At 49.5% G+C, this 22,483-nt stretch overlaps 1 protein-coding gene across 2 annotated transcripts in view; it reads right to left on the bottom strand.

Annotated features, from left to right (window-relative positions):
- Window positions 1-335: 335 nt before the first annotated feature.
- The window catches only part of LOC144487060 (solute carrier family 22 member 6-A-like), a 41,934-nt gene continuing 19,786 nt past the window's right edge, over window positions 336-22,483 (bottom strand). The window contains exons 7-11 of one of the 2 annotated variants that reach the window (XM_078205107.1): window positions 22,102-22,316; window positions 17,814-17,922; window positions 13,110-13,193; window positions 3,460-3,663; window positions 776-1,130 (exon numbers count right to left, since the gene is read on the bottom strand). In XM_078205107.1, the coding sequence (XP_078061233.1) occupies window positions 1,037-1,130; window positions 3,460-3,663; window positions 13,110-13,193; window positions 17,814-17,922; window positions 22,102-22,316 (706 nt within the window). In that variant the 3' untranslated portion in view covers window positions 776-1,036. Of the gene's footprint in view, window positions 1,131-3,459; window positions 3,664-13,109; window positions 13,194-17,813; window positions 17,923-22,101; window positions 22,317-22,483 lie in introns of both variants that reach the window. The other variant, XM_078205108.1, reaches the window with a different exon arrangement.

Below are 22,483 nucleotides of genomic sequence, written 5' to 3'. Positions count from 1 at the left end.
GTAGTTTTTCTATGTTCTATACACATTAAAAACGTAAAAATGTCCTTCGTCCGTCCGCCTATAAAACCCAGCCCTTTAACATCCAAACTTGACCCAAATTTAATTTTTGTTTTATTAATTTGTGGGACATGGGTGTCGCTGGCTGGGCCAGCGTTTATTGCCCATCCCTAGTTGCCCCTTGGAGGGCAGTTGAGAGTCACCCACATTGCTGTGGCTCTGGAGTCACATGTAGGCCAGACCGGGGTAAGGACGGCAGATTTCCTTCCCTAAAGGGAACCAGATGGGGTTTTTCCGACAATGGGTCATCAGTAGATTCTTCATCCCAGATATTTTTTAATTGAATTCAAATTCCACCGTCTGCCGCAGCGGGATTCGAACCCCGGGTCCCCAGAACATTAGCCGAGTTTCTCAATCAGTAGTCTAGCGATAATACCACTAGGCCAACACCTCCCATGATGTTAAATAAACTGACCACTCCCATCTATTGCATTTGATCTCTTTTATTCATTCCTGGGACATGGGCGTCGCTGGCTGGGCCCAGCATTTATTGCCCATCCCTAGTTGCCCCTTGGAGGGTAGTTGAGAGTCAACCACATTGGCTGTGGCTCTGGAGTCACATGTAGGCCAGACCGGGGTAAGGACGGCAGATTTCCTTCCCTAAAGGGAACCAGATGGGTTTTTCCAACAACGGGGTCGTCCATAGATTCTTAATTCCAGATATCTTTTTGTTATTGAATCCAAATTCCATCGTCTGCCGTGGCGGGATTCGAACCCGGGTCCCCCAGAACGTTAGCCGAGTTTCTGGATTCACAGGCTCGCGATAATACCACTGGGCCATCGCCTATAAAATAATTCTGTATTTCTTAGATTTCTAAGGGTGAAATTTCCATTCTTTGATTAAGAGCAGGACAACGTTGTGCATTGGTTATATCTCCGGTGTGAAAAGTATTGCTGCATGGACCTGATCTGTGGGCCTTGTTGACAGAATGTCAGTCTGAGTGGCTTGGTGAGGCCACTGACAGTGTGTTGTTTCCGATTAAACAGACTGCCCCATCAGTGAGGTTCCTGTTCCCTGCAGTGGAATCTCATCTTTCTTTGGACTTTCCTCTTTTTCAGCCCCGTTCTTGGCCCTGGGAATCAACAAATAATGAAACGGTGATGAGAAAGCATTCCAGTTTCATCTGTGTGTGTCTTGGAGTCCCTCCCCATCTCCTTCTCTGAGCGACTATGCATCGGAACAGGCAGCTGTCACACCTGAGTGAGATTCTTTCCTCACTCTCCAAAAGCCTGTCCACTGGGAATCCTGCGGAGAGTAACTCACCTCCTGACTTCCCTCCCAAAGCCTGTCCACTGGGAATCCTGCGGAGAGTAACTCACCTCCTGACTCCCTCCCAAAGCCTGTCCACTGGGAATCCTGCGGAGAGTAACTCACCTCCTGACTCCCTCCCAAAGCCTGTCCACTGGGAATCCTGCAGAGAGTAACTCACCTCCTGACTCCCCCACAAAGTCTGTCCACTGGGAATCCTGCGGAGAGTAACTCACCTCCTGACTCCCCCCAAAGCCTGTCCACTGGGAATCCTGCGGAGAGTAACTCACCTCCTGACTCCTCCCAAAGCCTGTCCACCATCTACAAGGCACAAGTCAGGAGTGTGATGGAACACTCCCCACTTGCCTGGATGAGTGCGGCTCCCAACAACACTCGAGAAGCTCGACACCATCCAGGACAAAGCAGCCCCGCTCGATCGACACGCTAACCACAAACACTCACTCCCTCCACCACCGATGCACAGTGGCAGCAGTGTGTACCATCTACAAGATGCACTGCAGCGACTCGCCAAGGCTCCTTCGACAGCACCTTCCAAACCTACCACCTCTACCACCTAGAAGGACAAGGGGGGGGCAGCAGACACATGGGGAACACACCCACCTGCAAGCTCCCCCTCCGAGCCACTCACCATCCCGACTTGGAAATATATCGGCCGTCCCTTCACTGTGGCTGGTTCCTGGAATTCCCTAACAGCGCAAGGGATGTACCTACGCCACAGGGACCACAGTGGGTTCAAGATGGCTGCTCACCCACCACCTTTTGAAGGGCAATAAATGCTAGGCCCAACCAGCGGTCCCCACATCCTGTGAATGGACCATAGAATCCCCACAATGCAGAAGGAGGTCATTCGGCCCATCGAGTCTGCCCCGACTCTCCGAAGGAGCATCTTGCCCAGGCCCAAACCATACCCTGCCATAACCCCATAATCCCACGCATTTACCATGGCCAATCCACCTAACCTGCACATCTTTGGACACTAAGGGACAATTTAGCACGGCCAATCCACCTAACCCGCACATCTTTGGACACTAAGGGACAATTTAGCATGGCCAATCCACCTAACCTGCGCATCTTTGGACACTAAGGGGCAATTTAGCATGGCCAATCCCCCTAACCTGCACATCTTTGGACACTAAGGGGCAATTTAGCATGGCCAATCCACCTAACCTGCACATCTTTGGACACTAGGGGGCAATTTAGCATGGCCAATCCCCCTAACCTGCACATCTTTGGACACTAAGGGGCAATTTAGCATGGCCAATCCACCTAACCTGCACATCTTTGGACACTAAGGGGCAATTTAGCATGGCCAATCCCCCTAACCTGAACATCTTTGGACACTAGGGGGCAATTTATCATGGCCAATCCCCGTAACCTGCACATCTTTGGACACTAAGGGGCAATTTAGCATGGCCAATCCACCTAACCTGCACATCTTTGGACACTAAGGGGCAATTTAGCATGGCCAATCCACCTAACCTGCACATCTTTGGACACTAAGAGGCAATTTAGCATGGCCAATCCACCTAACCCGCACATCTTTGGACACTAAGGGACAATTTAGCATGGCCAATCCACCTAACCTGCACATCTTTGGACACTAAGGGACAATTTAGCATGGCCAATCCTCCTCATCTACACATCTTTGGACACTATGGAGCAATTTAGCATGGCCAATCCACCTAACCCGCACATCTTTGGACACTAAGGGGCAATTTAGCATGGCCAATCCACCTAACCCGCACATCTTTGGACACTAAGGGACAATTTAGCATGGCCAATCCACCTAACCTGCACATCTTTGGACACTAAGGGACAATTTAGCATGGCCAATCCTCCTCATCTACACATCTTTGGACACTATGGAGCAATTTAGCATGGCCAATCCACCTAACCTACACGTCTTTGGACAGTGGGAGGAAACCAGAGCACCCGGAGGAAACCTACGCAGACATGGGGAGAACGTGCAGACTCCAAACAGACAGTGACCCAAGCCAGGAATCGAACCCGGGTCCCTGGCGCTGTGGGGCGGCGGCGCTAACCCGCTGTGCCACCGAGACGCCCAGTAAATAAATAAAAACCCATGCCAATTTATAAACCGAACCCAGAGTGAGACGCTGGCGTTTACGGACCTGCTTTCCATCTCTTCAATCGTGTCAGGCAATGGCTTGTTGCGTGTTTCGGGCAAGAGGAAGGCAGAGGTGCCCGAGAAGAGTGCCATGCCACCGTATATCACCATTGGCAGAAATGCCACTGAATCGCCCGTCAACTTGACGACTGGCGCCATCATGGCTCCCACCCTGGCCATGGTGGTCACCAGACCCATTCCTGTCTGCCTGTGGAGATAAACAGAGCGTCAGAACGTGCCGTCCGAACGTGGTAAGCCGTTCCGTCAGGGAGGTGTCGCTTCAACTGATTTAGCAATTTCTCAATATAACCCGTAATATGGAGCTCGTACTGAAGTTACTTTTTTTATCCATTCATGGGACATGGGCGTCACTGGCTGGGGTAAGCATTTACTACAGTAGGAAGTCACACAACACCAGGTTAAAGTCCAGCCGGTTTATTTGGCAACACAAGTTTTCGGAGCGGCGCTCCTTCATCAAGTGAAGAAGGAGTGACACTCTGAATGCTTGTGTTGTGAGACTTCTGACTGTGCTTTACCCCAATCCAACGCCAACATCTCCACATCACAGCATTTATTACCCATCCCCAGTTGCCCTTGGAGGGCAGTTGAGAGTCAACCACATTGCTGTGGTGTCTGGAGTCACTTGTAGGCCAGACCGGGGTAAGGACGGCAGATTTCCTTCCCTAAGGGACGTTAGTGAACCAGATGGGTTTTCCTGACAATGATGTGGAGTTGCCAGCGTTGGACTTGGGGTGAAGCACAGTAAGAAGTCTCACAACACCAGTTTAAAGTCCCAACAGGTTTATTTGGTGGCACGAGCTTTCGGAGTCACGCACCTGATGAAGGAGCAGCGTTCCAGGGCGGCACGGTGGCACAGTGGGTTAGCACTGCTGCTTCACAGCTCCAGGGACCTGGGTTCGATTCCCGGCTCAGGTCACTGTCTGTGTGGAGTTTGCACATTCTCCTCGTGTCTGCGTGGGATTCCTCCGGGTGCTCCGGTTTCCCCCCACAGTCCAAAGATGTGCGGGTTAGGTTGATTGGCCATGCTAAAAATTGCCCCTTAGTGTCCTGAGATGTGTAGGTTAGAGGGATTAGTGGGTAAAGTATGTAGGGATATGGGGGTAGGGCCTGGGTGGGATTGTGGTCGGTGCAGACTCGATGGGCCAAATGGCCTCTTTCTGTACTGTATGGATTCTATGATTTCTATTCCGAAAGCTCGTGCTACCAAATAAACCTGTTGGACTTTAACCTGGTGTTGTGAGACTTCTTACTTTCCAACAATGGTTTCATGGTAATCAGTAGATTCTTAATTCCAGATATTTTTTATTGAATTCAACTTTTACCACCTGCCGTGGTGGGATTCGAACCCAGGTCCCCCAGAACATTAGCTGAGTTTCTGGATTAATAGTCCAGCGATAATACCACTAGGCCATCGCCTCACCTTCGGTCTAGGTATGATGTGTTCCTATGTAGGTATAAAGTACGATTGTCATCGACTTCAGGAAGCGTAAAGGAGAACATCCCCCTGTCTACATCAACGGGGACAAAGTAGAAAGGGTCGAGAGCTTCATGTTATTAGGTGTCCAGATCACCAACAACCTGTCCTGGTCCCCCCCCACGCCGACACTATAGTTAAGAAAGCCCCACCAACGCCTCTACTTTCTCAGGAGGCTAAGGAAATTTGGCATGTCCACTACAACTCTCACCAACTTTTACAGATGCACCATAGAAAGCATCCTTTCCGGATGTATCACAGCTTGGTATGGGGCTCCTGCTCTGCCCAAGACCGCAAGGAACGACAAAAGATTGTGAATGTAGCCCAATCCATCACGCAAACCAGCCTCCCATCCATTGACTCTGTCTACACTTCAAGCTGCCTCGGGGAAAAGCAGCCGGCATAATCAAGGACCCCACGCACCCCGGACATTCTCTCTTCCAACTTCTTCCATCGGGAAAAAGATACAAAAGTCTGAAGTCACGTACCAACCGACTCAAGAACAGCTTCTTCCCTGCTGCTGTCAGACTTTTGAATGGACTTGCATCGCACTAAGTTGATCTTTCTCTACACCCTGGCTATGACTGTAACACTACATTCTGCACTCTCTCCTTTCCTTCTCTATGAATGGTATGCTTTGTCTGTGTAGCGCAAGAAACAATACTTTTCACTGTATCCCAATACATGTGACAATAATAAATCAAATCAAATCAAGTCCATGGCAAACACTCGTCCTCGGTATGTTTTTCATCTGGCAGGGGACAGGGACTCGCCTGTTGGACCATCCTTTGTGAGCAGGAGCCTTTCTTTGATATTTAACCATCGCAACCGTACAGTCTGGTTCCCGCCCGCTATCCACACCCAATCGTATAGAGCAGCTAATTCTCTTTTCCCACTCCCCATCAAATAATAATCAGGAATTTTGCGCACTGTCACGAAGGGGGAAGCTTGATCCCCTTTCTGAGAACCCCAAAACCCCCAGAGGGAAGTACCTCCCTTCATAACCATAAGACCATAAGACATAGGAGCGGAAGTAAGGCCATTCGGCCCATCGAGTCCACTCCACCATTCAATCATGGTTGATTTCAACTCCATTTACCCGCTCTCTCCCCATAGCCCTTAATTCCTCGAGAAATCAAGAATTTATCAATTTCTGTCTTGAAGACGCTCAATGTCTCGGCCTCCACAGCCCTCTGTGGCAATGAATTCCACAGACCTACCACTCTCTGGCTGAAGAAATTTCTCCTCATCTCTGTTCTAAAGTGACTCCCTTTTATTCTAAGGCTGTGCCCCCGCGTCCTAGTCTCCCCTGCTAATGGAAACAACTTCCCTACGTCCATCCTATCTAAGCCGTCCATTATCTTGTAAGTTTCTATTAGATCTCCCCTCAACCTGTTAAAGTGCGAGTGAGAAGGAGTTGGATCTGCGTTTCAGCAACTTTGAGTAGTTAAATCAAGATAACCTCCTGAGACTCTCTCTTTAAAAACAAACAAGTAACACTTTATTTATCGAACTAATAGTGAACAGGTTAACTAAACTATTAACAACCCGGGATTCTAATAGAATGTTGTTTGGATAAACACAATTCCCGCTTATTAACAAATAGAATAGAATCTTTTAGTCACTCTCAAAATACAACCCAGGTTTTTGATTTGATTTATTATTGTCACATGTACTGGGATACAGTGAAAAGTATTGTTTCTTGCGCGCTATACAGACAAAGCATACCGTTCATAGAGAAGGAAAGGAGAGGGTGCAGAATGTAGTGTTACAGTCACAGCTAGGGTGTAGAGAAAGATCAACTTAATATTTGATTTATTATTGTCACATGTATTGGGATACAGTGAAAAGTATTATTTCATGTGCACTATACAGACAAAGCATACCGTTCATAGAGAAGGAAAGGAGAGGGCGCAGAATGTAGTGTTACAGTCATAGCTAGGGTGGAGAGAAAGATCAACTTAATGCAAGGTAGGTTCATTCAAAAGTCTGACAGCAGCAGGGAAGAAGCTGTTCTTGAGTCGGTCGGTACGTGACCTCAGACTTTTGTATCTTTTTCCCGACGGAAGAAGGTGGAAGAGAGAATGTCCGGGGTGCGTGGGGTCCTTAATTATGTTGGCTGCTTTTCCCGAGGCAGCGGGAAGTGTAAACGGAGTCAATGGATGGGAGGCTGGTTTGCGTGATGGACTGGGCTACATTCACAACCTTTTGTAGTTCCTTGCGGTCTTGGGCAGAGCAGAAGCCCCATACCAAGCTGTGATACAACCAGAAAGGATGCTTTCTATGGTGCATCTGTAAAAGTTGGTGAGAGTCATAGCTGACATGCCGAATTTCCTTAGTCTTCTGAGAAAGTAGAGGCGTTGGTGGGGCTTTCTTAACTATAGTGTCGGTGTGGAGGGACCAGGACAGGTTGTTGGTGATCTGGACATCTAAAAACTTGAAGCTCTCGACCATTTCTACATCGTCCCCGTTGATGTAGACAGGGGCATGTTCTCCTTTACGCTTCCTGAAGTCGATGACAATCTCCTTCGTTTTGTTGACATTGAGGGAGAGATTATTGTCGCCGCACCAGTTCACCAGATTCTCTATCTCATTCCTGTACTCTGTCTCATCATTGTTTGAGATCCGACCCACTACGGTGGTGTCGTCAGCAAACTTGAAAATGGAGTTGGAGGGGAATTTGGCCGCACAGTCAGAAGTGTATAAGGAGTATAGTAGGGGGCTGAGAACACAGCCCTGTGGGGCACCGGGGTTGAGGTGCCCCACAAGGGCAACAAGGGCACAAAGATCGCCAAATCTGTAAGAAATTGAATTGAAGGTTTTATCTTCTGGAATCTTCTGTCACCTTTGTTGATTACTTCTGCCTTCACTATCCAGACGAGGTTTTCTTTTAAGACATGAATGTGGCTGTTACGATGGGAGGGAGTTGCAGTCTGTGTCTCTCTCTCTCTCTCTCTCTCTCTAAAGCTGTGAGCTGTGTCAGAGGCAGTTTCTGGCTGTCTCTCTGGAACTGGGAACTGGCTCTGAGACCCACCCCCGATGACATCCACACAATAGGATTGGTTTAACAAAACCATCAAATTCAAATCTGATAGGCTGCCGTTATTCAAGTGCCTAGTTTAAACCGATTGGGCAAACTTCGAAAACAGCCTGTTTGCCCTGGCAACACCACTGCCTGGCCTCGCGAAATGATGTTTCAGTCTGTGTACTCTACATGCACCTGCACCTCTCTTTCCTTTGAAGCAGGGGTTTCTCCAAGCTTTTCAGTACGAGAGCCACATCGTGTATTTTACACATTAATCGGGGGGCAAAGAAAAAAAATAGTTTTGTAAATGAATGAATAAAATTTAAACGAATGAATAAGTTTTATTTGGATCATCTTTGTAATCAGCATGATATGATTCAGGACAAAAGAGAAATGTGAGAATGAAGAACAAAGGACAAAGAACAGTACGGCACAGGAAACAGGCCCTTCGGCCCTCCAAGCCTGTGCCGCTCCTTGGTCCAACTAGACCAATCGTTTGCATCCCTCCATTCCCAGGCTGCTCATGTGACTATCCAGGTAAGTCTTAAACGATGTCAGCGTGTCTGCCTCCACCACCCTACTTGATAGCGCATTCCAGGCCCCCACCACTCTCTGTGTAAAAAACATCCCTCTGATATCTGAGTTATACTTCGCCCCTCTCACCTTGAGCCCGTGACCCCTCGTGATCGTCACTTCTGACCTGGGAAAAAGCTTCCCACCGTTCACCCTATCTATCCCCTTCATAATCTTGTACACCTCTATTAGATCTCCCCTCATTCTCCATCTTTCCAGGGAGAACAACCCCAGTTTATCCAGTCTCTCCTCGTAGCTAAGACCCTCCATACCAGGCAACATCCTGGTAAACCTTCTCTGCACTCTCTCTAACGCCTCCACGTCCTTCTGGTAGTGCGGCGACCAGAACTGGACGCAGTACTCCAAATGTGGCCTAACCAGCGTTCTATACAGCTGCATCATCAGACTCCAGATTTTATACTCTATACCCCGTCCTATAAAGGCAAGCATACCATATGCCTTCTTCACCATCTTCTCCATCTGCGTTGCCACCTTCAAGGATTTGTGGACTTGCACACCTAGGTCCCTCTGTGTTTCTATACTCTTGATGGCTCTGCCATTTATTGTATAACTCCTGCCTACATTATTTCTTCCAAAATGCATCACTTCGCATTTATCTGGATTAAATTCCATCTGCCATCTCTCCGCCCAATTTTCCAGCCTATCTATATCCTGCTGAATTGCCCGACAATGCTCTTCGCTATCCGCAACTCCAGCCATCTTCGTGTCATCCGCAACCTTGTTGATAACACCAGTTACACCTTCTTCCAAATCATTTATATATATCACAAATAGCAGAGGTCCCAGTACAGAGCCCTGCGGAACACCACTGGTCACAGATCTCCAACCGGAAAAAGACCCTTCGACCGCTACCCTCTGTCTCCTATGGCCAAGCCAGTTCTCCACCCATCTAGCCACTTCTCCTTGTATCCCATGAGCCTTAACCTTCTCAACCAACCTGCCATGTGGGACTTTGTCAAATGCCTTACTGAAATCCATATAGACGACATCCACGGCCCTTCTTTCGTCAACCGTTTTTGTCACTTCCTCAAAATTACAATTACAAAGAAATAATGTCGTGCTTACAACAAATCATGAAGTTTTGCACAGGATTAATGAGAATGATGGAACTGCTTTTTTAATGTCAAAATATTGCTGAACTGAGGTTTCAAGCTTGAGGAGCCAATTATTAGAATGGACTTCAAATGCTCATCAGATAAATTTGCTCGATTATTTGGACTTGACATACTTCAGTTTTGAAAATGTTTGTTCACACAGGTACGTTGTACCAAAAACTGATACAAATCCACAAGCAAATCGCTTCAAATTTGGAAACTGCTCAGGCTGCAAAGATTTATAAAATTGGATCAGATTTCCTTCTTTATACTTGTCTTTCAGCATGTCATCTGATTGGAGATCAATAATTTCCATTTGAAACTGACTCGGGAGTGTTTCAACATTGTAGCCAAACGGATTTTGAAACAGCTTTATTTCATCTGTGTTTCCATCAAGGTCAGAAAATCGTTCCTGAGATTGTTTTTGCAAGTCCTTAATGATTTCTGTTGCAAATGAAGAAGGAAATTCTGCTTCACTCTCTTCAAGAAATTTTTCACAACATGGAAAATGAACCAAGTTATGAACTTTCAGCTGTCCTTGAAATGGCATCAGTTTTGCCCTGAGTGCCTTGACATGCGCGAATAGATCACAAATCAAATTTGTTTCACCTTGCAACTTCAGATTCAATTGATTCATATGGCCTGTCACGTCTGCAAAAAAAATGCCAATTTCCAAAGCCAGTCAGTGTTTGATAAAAGTGGTTCGGGTCGATTCTTCTCTGTGAGAAAGGAGTCAATTTCCTCTCTGAGCTGAAAGAACTGTGATAGAACCTTTCCACAACTAAGCCATCGAATTGCTGTATAATAAGGCGAGTCACCGAACTCAGAATCAGTATTTTTCGGAAAATCACAAAATTGGCGATGATTAAGCCCGTGAGATCGAATGAGATTCACTGTTGAAACAACAGGTTTCAGAACGCAAGACATATCCACATATTTTCCGCACAATGCTTGTTGATGGATAATGCAATGCAGAAACACGGGCTTTGAGAATCCACCGACCTCTCAAGCTTTTGTGATTTGTCCAACCAAACCTTTCTTCACCCCAGACATGTTCTTTCCTCCGTCAATTGTCACGCATTGCAGTTTATCCCACTCCAGGTTATATTCTAACACAGTTTTTTTTTGCAATTCTTTGAAGATGTCTTCTCCAGTTACTGTGCTGTGCATGCTATGCACTGATGCTAATTCTTGCGTCGCATTAAATTCACTGGCGAGGCCACGGATGAATACGAGGAGTTGTGATGTGTCACACACATCATTCGATTCATCAACTGCGAGAGAATACAACTGAAAATTTCTTGCTTTGTCTGCAATTTGATGAAATATATTGCTTCCTATATCCTCAATTCTACGAGCAACAGTATTTGGCGCAAGACTGATGATTTTGAACAGGTTTGCTTTTTCTGGGCATAAATCTTCCACTGCTTCCATTATACACTCTTTGATGAGATCTCCATCGGTGAATGGCTTTCCTCTTTTAGCCAGCACGTAAGCTAGTTTGTAACTGGCTCTGGTTAAAGCTTCATTTTCAGTATCTTCTGCGTAAATAAAGCTTGTTGGGAAAGCAACCTGCGTTGCATTGATTCAAACTTTTCCGAAGGCTGTGTTCCTATGAATTGGGAATGATTTGGTTCATGTTTGGTCTCATAGTGCCGACGTACATTGTACTCCTTCAAAGCTGCAACAGTTTAGAAACATACAAACATAGAAAAACTACAGCACAAAACAGGCCCTTCGGCCCCACAAGTTGTGCCGAACATATCCCTACCTTTTAGGCCTACCTATAACCCTCCATCCTATTAAGTCCCATGTACTCATCCAGGAGTCTCTTAAAAGACCCTATTGAGTTTGCCTCCACCACCACTGACGGCAGCCGATTCCACTCGCCCACCACCCTCTGTGTGAAAAACTTCCCCCTCACATTTCCCCTGTACCTACCCCCCAGCACCTTAAACCTGTGTCCTCTCGTAGCAGCCATTTCCACCCTGGGAAAAAGCCTCTGAGAGTCCACCCGATCTATGCCTCTCAACATCTTATATACCTCTATTAGGACTCCTCTCATCCTACGTCTCTCCAAGGAGAAAAGACTGAGCTCCCTCAGCCTATCCTCATAAGGCATGCCACCCAATCCAGGCAACATCCTTGTAAATCTCCTCTGCACCCTTTCAATCTTTTCCACATCCTTCCTATAGTGAGGCGACCGGAGCTGAGCACAGTACTCCAAGTGGGGTTTGACGAGGGTCTTATATAGCTGCATCATTATCCCCGGACTCCTAAACTCAATCCTTCGATTGATAAAGGCCAGCACACCATACGCCTTCTTAACCACCTCCTCCACCTGCGGGGCCGATTTTCGAGTTCCGTTGCATATGACACACAAGGCTTTATCACCTGCTTGTACAAAGAAGTACTTTACACCCCATTCTTCATCAAACAGGCGGCACTCACTGTCCACTTTACTTTTTTCCAACCATAACTGAATTGGTCTGAATTGCCGCCATCATTGTCATTGTCCTCGCTCATTTCAGACGGATGGAGCTTCCGGATTGGATAAAGCAGCCGTCAGTCAGTCAGCGCAGAGCGGCAATTGGATAACAGATGTCTCAATTGCTGATTCGTTTAATGAATTGTCAGTCACAGGACGGCAGCTCTGATTGGACAATCGGCCGGTAAAGAGGGCGGGGATTCCCATGGGTCCATCAGACACCGCGCGGAGCGGCGGCAGATGTCCGGCCTGCGGCTTCCGTCCCCGCGTCCGGATCCTGAGTCAGCGGCGGGGTTCCGGGAGTGTTTTCGGCAGCGGGAATCCCGTCCCGCCCCACTGGCGGCGGGCCGGATGTAATCCCGCTGTGGGCCGGGTGTATCCCGCTGCGGGCCGGGTGTATCCCGCTGCGGGCCGGGTGTATCCCGCTGTGGGCCGGGTGTATCCCGCTGCGGGCCGGGTGTATCCCGCTGCGGGCCGGGTGTATCCCGCTGTGGGCCGGGTGTAATCCCGCTGTGGGCCGGGTGTAATCCCGCTGCGGGCCGGGTGTATCCCGCCGCGGGCCGGGTGTATCCCGCTGCGGGCCGGGTGTATCCCGCTGCGGGCCGGGTGTATCCCGCTGCGGGCCGGGTGTATCCCGCTGCGGGCCGGGTGTATCCCGCTGTGGGCCGGATGTATCCCGCTGCGGGCCGGGTGTATCCCGCTGCGGGCCGGGTGTATCCCGCTGCGGGCCGGGTGTATCCCGCTGCGGGCCGGGTGTATCCCGCTGCGGGCCGGGTGTATCCCGCTGCGGGCCGGGTGTATCCCGCTGCGGGCCGTCGTTAGGAGACCCCTGCTTTAAACTCTAAATACAGAAAAAAAGTACCTTTTTGTTTTGAACAGTCTGTGCAATTTTACAACTTCTTACAACATTGTACAATTTTTTAAATGATTTTATAAACACTAACTTCACAACTCTTACCTCATCTCAGACATGAACGAAAACAGCATAAATGAAGACATACGGATTGGGAGCAGGAGTAGGTTTCCCCGAGCCTGCTCCGCCCTTCGATATGACCAAATACATTCGCATTAGCAGCAGGAGTAAGGCCACTCGGCCCTCCCGAGCCTGCTTCCCCATTCAATAAGATCACGCCCTGATTGTGGGCCCAACTCCACATTCCCGCTTTGATGCGCGATTAATTCACTCGGGAGGCTAGGACGTACCCGGGAATAAAGGCTTTTATTCGCAACAAGAATAGAGCATACTGCTTCACAATACAGTGAGAAGTCTCACAACACCAGGTTAAAGTCCAACAGGTTTATTTGGTAGCAAATACCATAAGCTTTCGGAGCGCTGCTCCTTCGTCAGATGGAGTCTGACGAAGGAGCAGCGCTCCGAAAGCTTATGGTATTTGCTACCAAATAAACCTGTTGGACTTTAACCTGGTGTTGTGAGACTTCTTACTGTGCTTACCCCAGTCCAACGCTGGCATCTCCACATCATCACAATACAATCCCAGACTAAGGGCTACTAGACAGTAGCAGTGACCTTTATACTCCTATAAGAAGGCGGAGCCAAATGGAGTGTACCACAGAACACCCCAACCCTAACCCCAACAGCAACAAGAGTGCCATATGTACAAGTACCCATAGTGGTAACCATCTATGGTTCACCACATGCTTACTGCCCCTCCCCCCGGCAACCTTTGACCCCCCGTCATTAGTCAAGTATCTATCTACCTCCGCCTTAAAATTATTCACTGACCCTGCTCTGACCGTCCCTCCGGGGATTGAGTTCTGTGGGATCTTTTGTCTGGTTCGCTTCAGTTAAAAGACTTCATTTTAAGCTATTTCTGCCGATGTGTCGAACTGGGCTAAGCTTTAGAGTTAAGCTGGCCACACTTTAAAATTCAGCTGTGAATTCTGGGATGAGTTCAGAACTTGAACGCATTCTTTCAAAATGCAATGTTAGCAGAAATGACTTTTTCACTAACAATGATTTTCATGGCCACAGCTGCCAGTTGTTTATGAAAGTTAGAGACTGTGTGTGCCCAGCAATTATAATAATGCAGATAAGAATTCATATGGTGCAGTAACAGTTATCTGTTCAGTTAGTTTGGCCCAGGGTGAAGTTTGAGTTCAAGTCTGTGTCTGTCTCTCTCTCGCGTTCTTTCTTTCGCTCTCTCTCTCTCTCGCTCTCTCTCTCTCTCACTCCCTCTCTCTCTCGCTCTCTCTCTCGCTCTCTCGCGCTCTCGCTCTCACTCTCTCTCTCGCTCTCACTCCCTCTCTCTCGCGCTCTCGCTCTCACTCTCTCTCTCGCTCTCATTCTCGCTCTCTTGCTCTCGCTCTCTCTCTCGCTCTCTCTCTCGCCCTCTCTCTCGCTCTCTCTCTCGCTTTCTCTCTCTCGCTCTCGCTTTCTCTCGCTCTCTCTCACTCGCCCTCTCTCTCTCGCTCTCTCGCGCTCTCGCTCTCACTCTCTCTCTCGCTCTCATTCTCGCTCTCTTGCTCTCGCTCTCTCTCTCACTCTCTCTCTCGCCCTCTCTCTCGCTCTCTCTCGCTTTCTCTCTCTCGCTCTCGCTTTCTCTCGCTCTCTCTCACTCGCCCTCTCTCTCTCGCGCTCTCGCTCTCACTCTCTCTCTCGCTCTCATTCTCGCTCTCTTGCTCTCGCTCTCTCTCTCGCCCTCTCTCTCGCCCTCTCTCTCGCTCTCTCTCTCGCTTTCTCTCTCTCGCTCTCACTCTCATTCTTGCTCTCGCTCTCTTGCTCTCGCTCTCTTGCTCTCGCTCTCTCTCTCGCTCTCTCTCTCGCTTTCTCTCGCTCTCTCTCTCGCTCTCTCTCTCGCTCGCTTTCTCTCGCTTTCTCTCGCTTTCTCTCTCTCTCTCTTTCCCTCGCTTTCTCTCGCATTCTCTCGCTTTCTCTCGCTCTCTCGCTCACTCTCTCTCTCGCTCTCACTTTCTCTTGCTCTTGGGCTCTCGCTCTCTCTCTCACTCTCGCTCGCTCTCTCTCTCTCTCGCTCTTTCTCTTGTTCTCTCTCTCGCTCTCACTGTCTCTCTCGCTCTCTCGCTCTCTCTCTCACGCTCGCTCGCTCTCTCTCTCTCGCTCTCTCTCTCTCGCTCTCTCTCTCTCACTCTCACTGTCTCTCTCGCTCTCTTGCTCTCTCTCTCGCGCTCGCTCGCTCGCTCTCTCTCCCTCGCTCTCTCTCTCTTGCTCTTGCTCTTGCTTGCTCTCTCTCTCGTCTCTCTCTTGCTCTCGCTCTCTCTCTTGCTCTCTCACTCTCTCTTGCTCTCGCTCTCTCTCTCTCACTCGCTCTCTCTCGCTCTCTCTCGCTCTCTCTCGCTCTCTCTCGCTCTCTCTCTCGCTCTCTCTCTCGCTCTCTCTCTCGCTCTCTCTCTCGCTCTTGCTCTCGCTCTTGCTCTCTCTCACTTTCACTCTCTCTTGCTCTCACTCTCTCTCTCACTCGCTCTCTCTCTCTCTCTCTCTCGCTCTCTCTCTCTCTCTCGCTCTCTCTCTCGCTCTCTCTCTCGGTCTCTCTCTCGGTCTCTCTCTCGGTCTCTTCCTCTCTGTCTCTTTCTATATCTCTCTCTCCCTCTGCCTCTCTCTCCCTCTATGAAGCAAATCATCTTAAATTCATACCAAGTGCTGCCTCCGCCTATTCTGAGGAATGAATGGACCCCACAGTTCCAAAGGTTCATGACCGACCCTCGGGAGGGAAAAATATTTCTCCTCACCTCCATCTTAAATGGTAAACCCCTTATTTTTAAACTGTGTCCCCCTGGTTCCCGTCTCTCCAACAAGAGGGAAACATCCTCTCCACATCCACCCTGCCGACTCCCCTCCAGATTTAATATCTTTTAATAAGAAAAGGCGTGCACGGTGGCACAGTGGGTTAACGCTGCTGCCTCACAGCGTCAGGGACCCGGGTTCGATTCCCGGCTTGGGTCACTGTCTGTGCGGAGTCTACACGTTCTCCCCGTGTCTGCGTGGGTTTCCTCCGGGTGCTCCGATTTCCTCCCACAGTCCAAAGATGTGCGGGTTAGGTGGATTGGCCGTGTTAAATTGCCCCTTCGTGCCCAAAGATGTGCAGGTTAGGTGGATTGGCCGTGCTAAATTGCCCCTTAGTGTCCAAAGATGTGCGGGTTAGGTGGATTGGCCATGCTAAATTGCCCCTTAGTGTCCAAACATGTGCAGGTCAGGTGGATTGGCCGTGCTAAATTGTCCCTTAGTGTCCAAAGATGTGCGGGTTAGGTGGATTGGCCATGCTAAATTGCCCCTTAGTGTCCAAAGATGTGCGGGTTAGGTGGATTATCCGTGCTAAATTGCCCCTTAGTGTCCAAAGATGTGCAGGTTAGGTGGATTGGCCGTGCTAAATTGCCCCTTAGTGTCCAAAGATGTGCGGGTTAGGTGGATTATCCGTGCTAAATTGCCCCTTAGTGTCCAAACATGTGCAGGTCAGGTGGATTGGCCGTGCTAAATTGTCCCTTAGTGTCCAAAGATGTGCGGGTTAGGTGGATTGGCCATGCTAAATTGCCCCTTAGTGTCCAAAGATGTGCAGGTTAGGTGGATTGGCCGTGCTAAATTGTCCCTTAGTGTCCAAAGATGTGCAGGTTAGGTGGATTGGCCATGCTAAATTGTCCCTTAGTGTCCAAAGATGTGCGGGTTAGGTTGATTGGCCGTGCTAAATTGCCTCTTAGTGTCCAAACATGTGCAGGTTAGGTGGATTAGCCATGCTAAATTGTCCCTTAGTGTCCAAAGATGTGCGGGTTAGGTTGATTGGCCGTGCTAAATTGCCTCTTCGCGTCCAAACATGTGTAGGTTAGGTGGAATAGCCATGATAAATTGCCCCTTAGTGTCCAAAGATGTGCAGGTTAGGTGGATTGGCCGTGCTAAATTGCCTCTTCGCGTCCAAACATGTGTAGGTTAGGTGGAATAGCCATGATAAATTGCCCCTTAGTGTCCAAAGATGTGCAGGTTAGGTGGATTGGCCATGCTAAATTGCCCCTTAGTGTCCAAAGATATGCAGGTTAGGTGGATTGGCCATGCTAAATTGCCCCTTAGTGTCCAAAGATGTGCGGGTTAGGTTGATTGGCCGTGCTAAATTGCCTCTTAGTGTCCAAACATGTGCAGGTTAGGTGGATTGGCCATGCTAAATTGCCCCTTAGTGTCCAAAGATATGCAGGTTAGGTGGATTGGCCATGCTAAATTGCCCCTTAGTGTCCAAAGATGTGCAGGTTAGGTGGATTGGCGTTGCTAAGTATGTGTGTGGTCATAGGGAGGGGGACCTGGGTGAGATACTCTGTCAGAGGTTTGTTGCTGACTCGATGGGCCGAATGGCCTCTTTCTGCACTGTAGAGATTCTATGAAGATCACCTCTGGCCTTTCTTTGTAGAGAAGCTCCCTCACCCCAGGTGAGTGAACCTTCTGTGAACTTGGTGGGAGGTTCTACTCTGTGTTTTCTGCGCCAGTCAGTCTCTTTACCCATTGAGGGATGCTTTGTCTTTTGCTTCTCTGCAGTGCCGGAAGAAAGTCTGAGCCCCACTCGCGTTGATCCTCCGACCACGTCCACCTTCCTCCAACTCCCTTCCCGCGGTGTATCTTTACCCTCAAGCGCCGGGACCTGACCTCCCAGCCTGGGCCGCCGGTGTCACCGAGGGAAAGGTCACGGGGGGGGGCGGGGGGGGAACCCACCTGACCACGGTGGGGTAGAGTTCACCGGCGTGGAGGTAGCAACAGCTGAACGCGGTGGCGAGACATCCTTTCCCAATGGCTGCCAACGATGTCCGTAAGGCCTGCAAATCTGTAAAGGGAGGAAGTGGGAGGTGTCATTGTCTGTGACGCTTAATACACTGCGGATCGTGACTCCCCGCCCACCCCCCGCCACCGACCCCCTGCCGCCGACCCCCCGCCGCCGACCCCCCGCCGCCGCCGACCCCCTCCCCTTCAATGGGGTCCCCGAGTCTCACATTTGTGTGTCCCCTGGACCCCCCCAACGGCCCCCCCCCAAACTCCTCCCAGGCACGAATAATAGTCAAGCAATAATACCATTAATACCTCATAGAATCATAGAAACCCTGCAGTGTAGAAAGAGGCCATTCGGCCCATCGAGGCTGCACCGACCACAATCCCACCCAGGCCCTACCCCCATGTCCCGACATATTTTACCCGCTAATCCCTCTAACCGACGCATCTCAGAACACTAAGGGGCAATTTTAGCACGGCCAATCGACCGAACCCGCCCATCTTTGGAGTGTGGGAGGAAACCGGAGCACCCGGAGGAAACCCACGCAGACACGAGGAGAATGTGCAAACTCCACACAGACAGTGACCCGAGCCGGGAATCGAACCCAGGTCTCTGGAGCTGTGAAGCAGCAGTGCTAACCCACTGTGCTACCGTGCCGCCCCTAGTCGTATTATCATAGTTATAGAGTCATAGAGGTTTACAGCATGGAAACAGGCCCTTCGGCCCAACTTGTCCATGCCGCCCCCTTTTTATTTAAACCCCTAAGCTAGTCCCAATTGCCCGCATTTGGCCCATATCCCTCTATACCCATCTTACCCATGTAACTATCTAAATGCTTTTTAAAAGATAAAATTGTACCCGCCTCTACTACTGCCTCTGGCAGCTTGTTCCAGACACTCACCATCCTCTGTGTGAAAGAATTGCCCCTCTGGACACTTTTGTATCTCTCCCCTCTCACCTTAAACCTATGCCCTCTAGTTTTAGATTCCCCTACCTTTGGGAAAAGATGTTGACTATCTAGCTGATCTGTGCCCCTCATTATTTTATAGACCTCTATAAGATCACCCCTCAGCCTCCTACGCTCCAGAGAAAAAAGTCCCAGTCTATCCAGCCTCTCCTTATAACTCAATCCAAGTCCCGGTAGCATCCTAGTAAATCTTTTTTGCACTCTTTCTAGTTTAATAATATCCTTTCTATAATAGGGTGACCAGAACTGGACACAGTATTCCAAGTGTGGCCTTACCAATGTCTTGTGGAAGCAAATGGCCATTGGATAAGGATAAAGCTTGGGATTCTCCGGCCCGTCACGCCGGCAGGATTTTCCGGTCCCTCCGGCAGCGCACCGCGGGATTCCCGCCGGCATGGGGTGATGTCAACAGGAATTCCCATTGACAGCGGCGGGGAGCCGGAGAATCTGGCATTTGGCAAACAACGTGCCACCTCCAGCCAGCGGGAAGCAGGCAGCCGGAAGGCCGAGGAATCTCGCCCGTTATCTTGACCACGCACGAGAGCACGGGCCAATTGGAGCCCTTCAAATGGAGCCCCAGTGCTGATGGGCTAACCCAGCACAGGTAATGGGTTGCCCCTTGTCCGTCTGCCCAAGGCCAGCCACTGGGCGCTGCCATCGCGGAGAGTGACGCCCCCCCAATGGCTTACTCCACGTTGCTGTAGGAAGTGACATTGGGCACAGTTGGGTTGGCACCTTCCGGGGCAGGAAGGAACTCCGCGGAGCTTTGGCATCTGGACCCCACTTTATAAGACCAGAAGATACAGGAGCAGAATTAGGCCACTCGGCCCATTGAGTCTGCTCCGCCATTTAATCATGGCTGATATTTTTCTCATCCCCATTCTCCTGCCTTTTCCCCATAACCCCAATCCCCTTATTAATCAAGAACCTATCTATCTCTGTCTTAAAGACACTCAATGACCCGGCCTCCACAGCCTTCTGTGGCAAAGAGTTCCACAGATTCACCACTCTCTGGCTGAAGAAATTCCTCCTCATCTCTGTTTTAAAGGATCGTCCCTTCAGCCTGAGGTTGTGCCCTCTGGTTCTAGTTTTTCCTACTCGTGGAAACATCCTCTCCACGTCCACTCTATCCAGGCCTCGCAGTATCCTGTAAGTTTCAATAAGATCCCCCCCTCCTCATCCTTCTAAACTCCAACGAGTACAGACCCAGAGTCCTCAACCGTTCCTCATACGACAAGCTCTTCATTCTGGGGATCAGTCTTGTGAACCTCCTCTGGACCCTTTCCAAGGCCAGCACATCCTTCCTTAGATACGGGGCCCCAAAACTGCTCACAATATTCCAAATGGGGTCTGACCAGAGCCTTATACAGCCTCAGAAGTACATCCCTGCTCTTGTATTCTAGCCCTCTCGACATGAATGCTAACATTGCATTTGCCTTCCTAACTGCCAACTGAACCTGCACGTTAATCTTCAGAGAGCCTTGAATCCCAAGTCCCTGATTTCCTAAGCATTTTCCCCATTTAGAAAATAGTCTATGCCTCCATTCCTCCTTCCAAAGGGTATGACCTCACACTTTTCCACATTGTATTCCATCTGCCACTTCTTTGCCCACTCTCCTAGCCTGTCCAAGTCCTTCTGCAGCCTCCCTGCTTCCTCAATACTACCTGTCCCTCTACATATCTTTGTACCATCTGCAAACTTAGCAACAGTGCCTTCAGTTCCTTCCTCCAAATCGTTAATGTATATTGTGAAAAGTTGTGGTCCCAGCACTGACCCCTGAGGCACACCACTAGTCACCGGCTGCCATCCTGAAAAAGACCCCTTTATCCCCACTCTCTGCCTTCTGCCAGTCAGCCAATCCTCCATCCACGCCAGGGATCTTACCCTTAACACCACGGACACTTAAACTTATTTAACAGTCTCCTATGCGGAATCTTCAGCACTGCCACACTTGTCCTTTATCCCGGGGAGGTGGGAGCTGGTACATGAGGGATGGAAAGAGTGAGCAGGAGTTGTGTCAGAGGCCAGAGGGAACAATGGACAAAGCTGACCCAAGGTGGAGGGCGAGGGATTGGGGAGGGGAAGAAGGAGGCGCATTAGCTAACGGTGCCACGCATTGGGATAAAGAGCGGGGCCGGGGGGGAAAAAAGCCCCACTCCTCCTCGCCCGCTTGGTGCAGGTGCCACCGCCGGGGAGTCCGCTGTCCGATCTTGCTGCCAGGTTTAGGCGGACGACTCTCTGAAGTCGGAACGTCACGGGATCCCCCGGTGAAGTCCAGATCCCCACATTTCCTGGCAAGGGCAGCTTCAAGTTTCTAGGTGTCCAGATCACCAACAACCTGTCCTGGTCCCCCCATGCCGACACTATAGTTAAGAAAGCCCCACCAACGCCTCTACTTTCTCAGAAGACTAAAGAAATTCGGCATGTCAGCTACGACTCTCACCATCTTTTACAGATGCCCCATAGAAAGCATCCTTTCTGGTTGTATCACAGCTTGGTATGGCCCCTGCTCTGCCCAAGACCGCAAGGAACTACAAAGGGTTGTGAATGTAGCCCAATCCATCACACAAACCAGCCTCCCATCCATTGACTCTGCCTACACTTCCCGCTGCCTCGGGGAAAAGCAGCCAGCATAATCAAGGACCCCACGCACCCCGGACATTCTCTCTTCCACCTTCTTCCGTTGGGAAAAAGATACAAAAGTCTGAGGTCACGTACCGACCGACTCAAGAACAGCTTCTTCCCTGCTGCCGTCAGACTTTTGAATGGACCTACCTCGCATTAAGTTGATCTTTCTCTACACCCTAGCTATGACTGTAACACTACATTCTGCACCCTCTCCTTTCCTTCTCCCCTATGTACTCTATGAACAGTATCCACTCCCTGTGTGACTCCCTGTTATCTATCTGTTATCTCCCTGTTATCTATCTTCTCTATGAACAGTATGCTTTGTCTGTATAGCGCGCAAAAATCAATACTTTTCACTGTATCCCAGTACATGACAATAATAAATCAAATCAAATATTAAGTTGATCTTTCTCTACACCCTAGCTATGACTGTAACACTACATTCTGCACCCTCTCCTTTCCTTCTCTATGAACGGTATGCTTTGTCTGTATAGCGCGCAAGAAACAATACTTTTCACTGCATCCCGATACATGTGACAATAATAAATCAAATCAAATCCAATCAAATCCTTCCCCACCCCCACCGCGCTTGATCTGAGGGTCAGCTAAGAGGAAAGCTATGTCCAGCGATCGCCCTTACCGTGAGGAACAAAGATGTTGATGATTATAATGCTCCCTGCCAGAATGAGGGAGGTGCCTTGAGTGAACCTCCTTCCCACGTAACTCAAGGTGAGAACGCCAACAAACTTGGCCGGGATGTCCACCGCCCCGAAAATGACCTGGATGAGATAAATATCGACTCCGAATCCTTGCAGGTCTATGGCCAGCCCATAATAGGCAAAACTGGTGGAAAACCTGTGGGAGGGAGAAGGTTGTTGGAGGATTGAGTTTTGCCAACAGCAACTGCACATTAGAAAACATCCCAAGATGCTTCACAGGGGTTTTACTTATTATTCATCCCTGGGACACGGGCGTCGCTGGCTGGGCCCAGCATTTATTGCCCATCCCTAGTTGCCCCTTGA

This window comes from Mustelus asterias, unplaced genomic scaffold, assembly GCF_964213995.1.
Source record: "Mustelus asterias unplaced genomic scaffold, sMusAst1.hap1.1 HAP1_SCAFFOLD_563, whole genome shotgun sequence".
In the NCBI taxonomy this organism is placed as follows: domain Eukaryota; kingdom Metazoa; phylum Chordata; class Chondrichthyes; order Carcharhiniformes; family Triakidae; genus Mustelus; species Mustelus asterias.
This window is presented reverse-complemented; position numbering and strand designations above follow the sequence as displayed.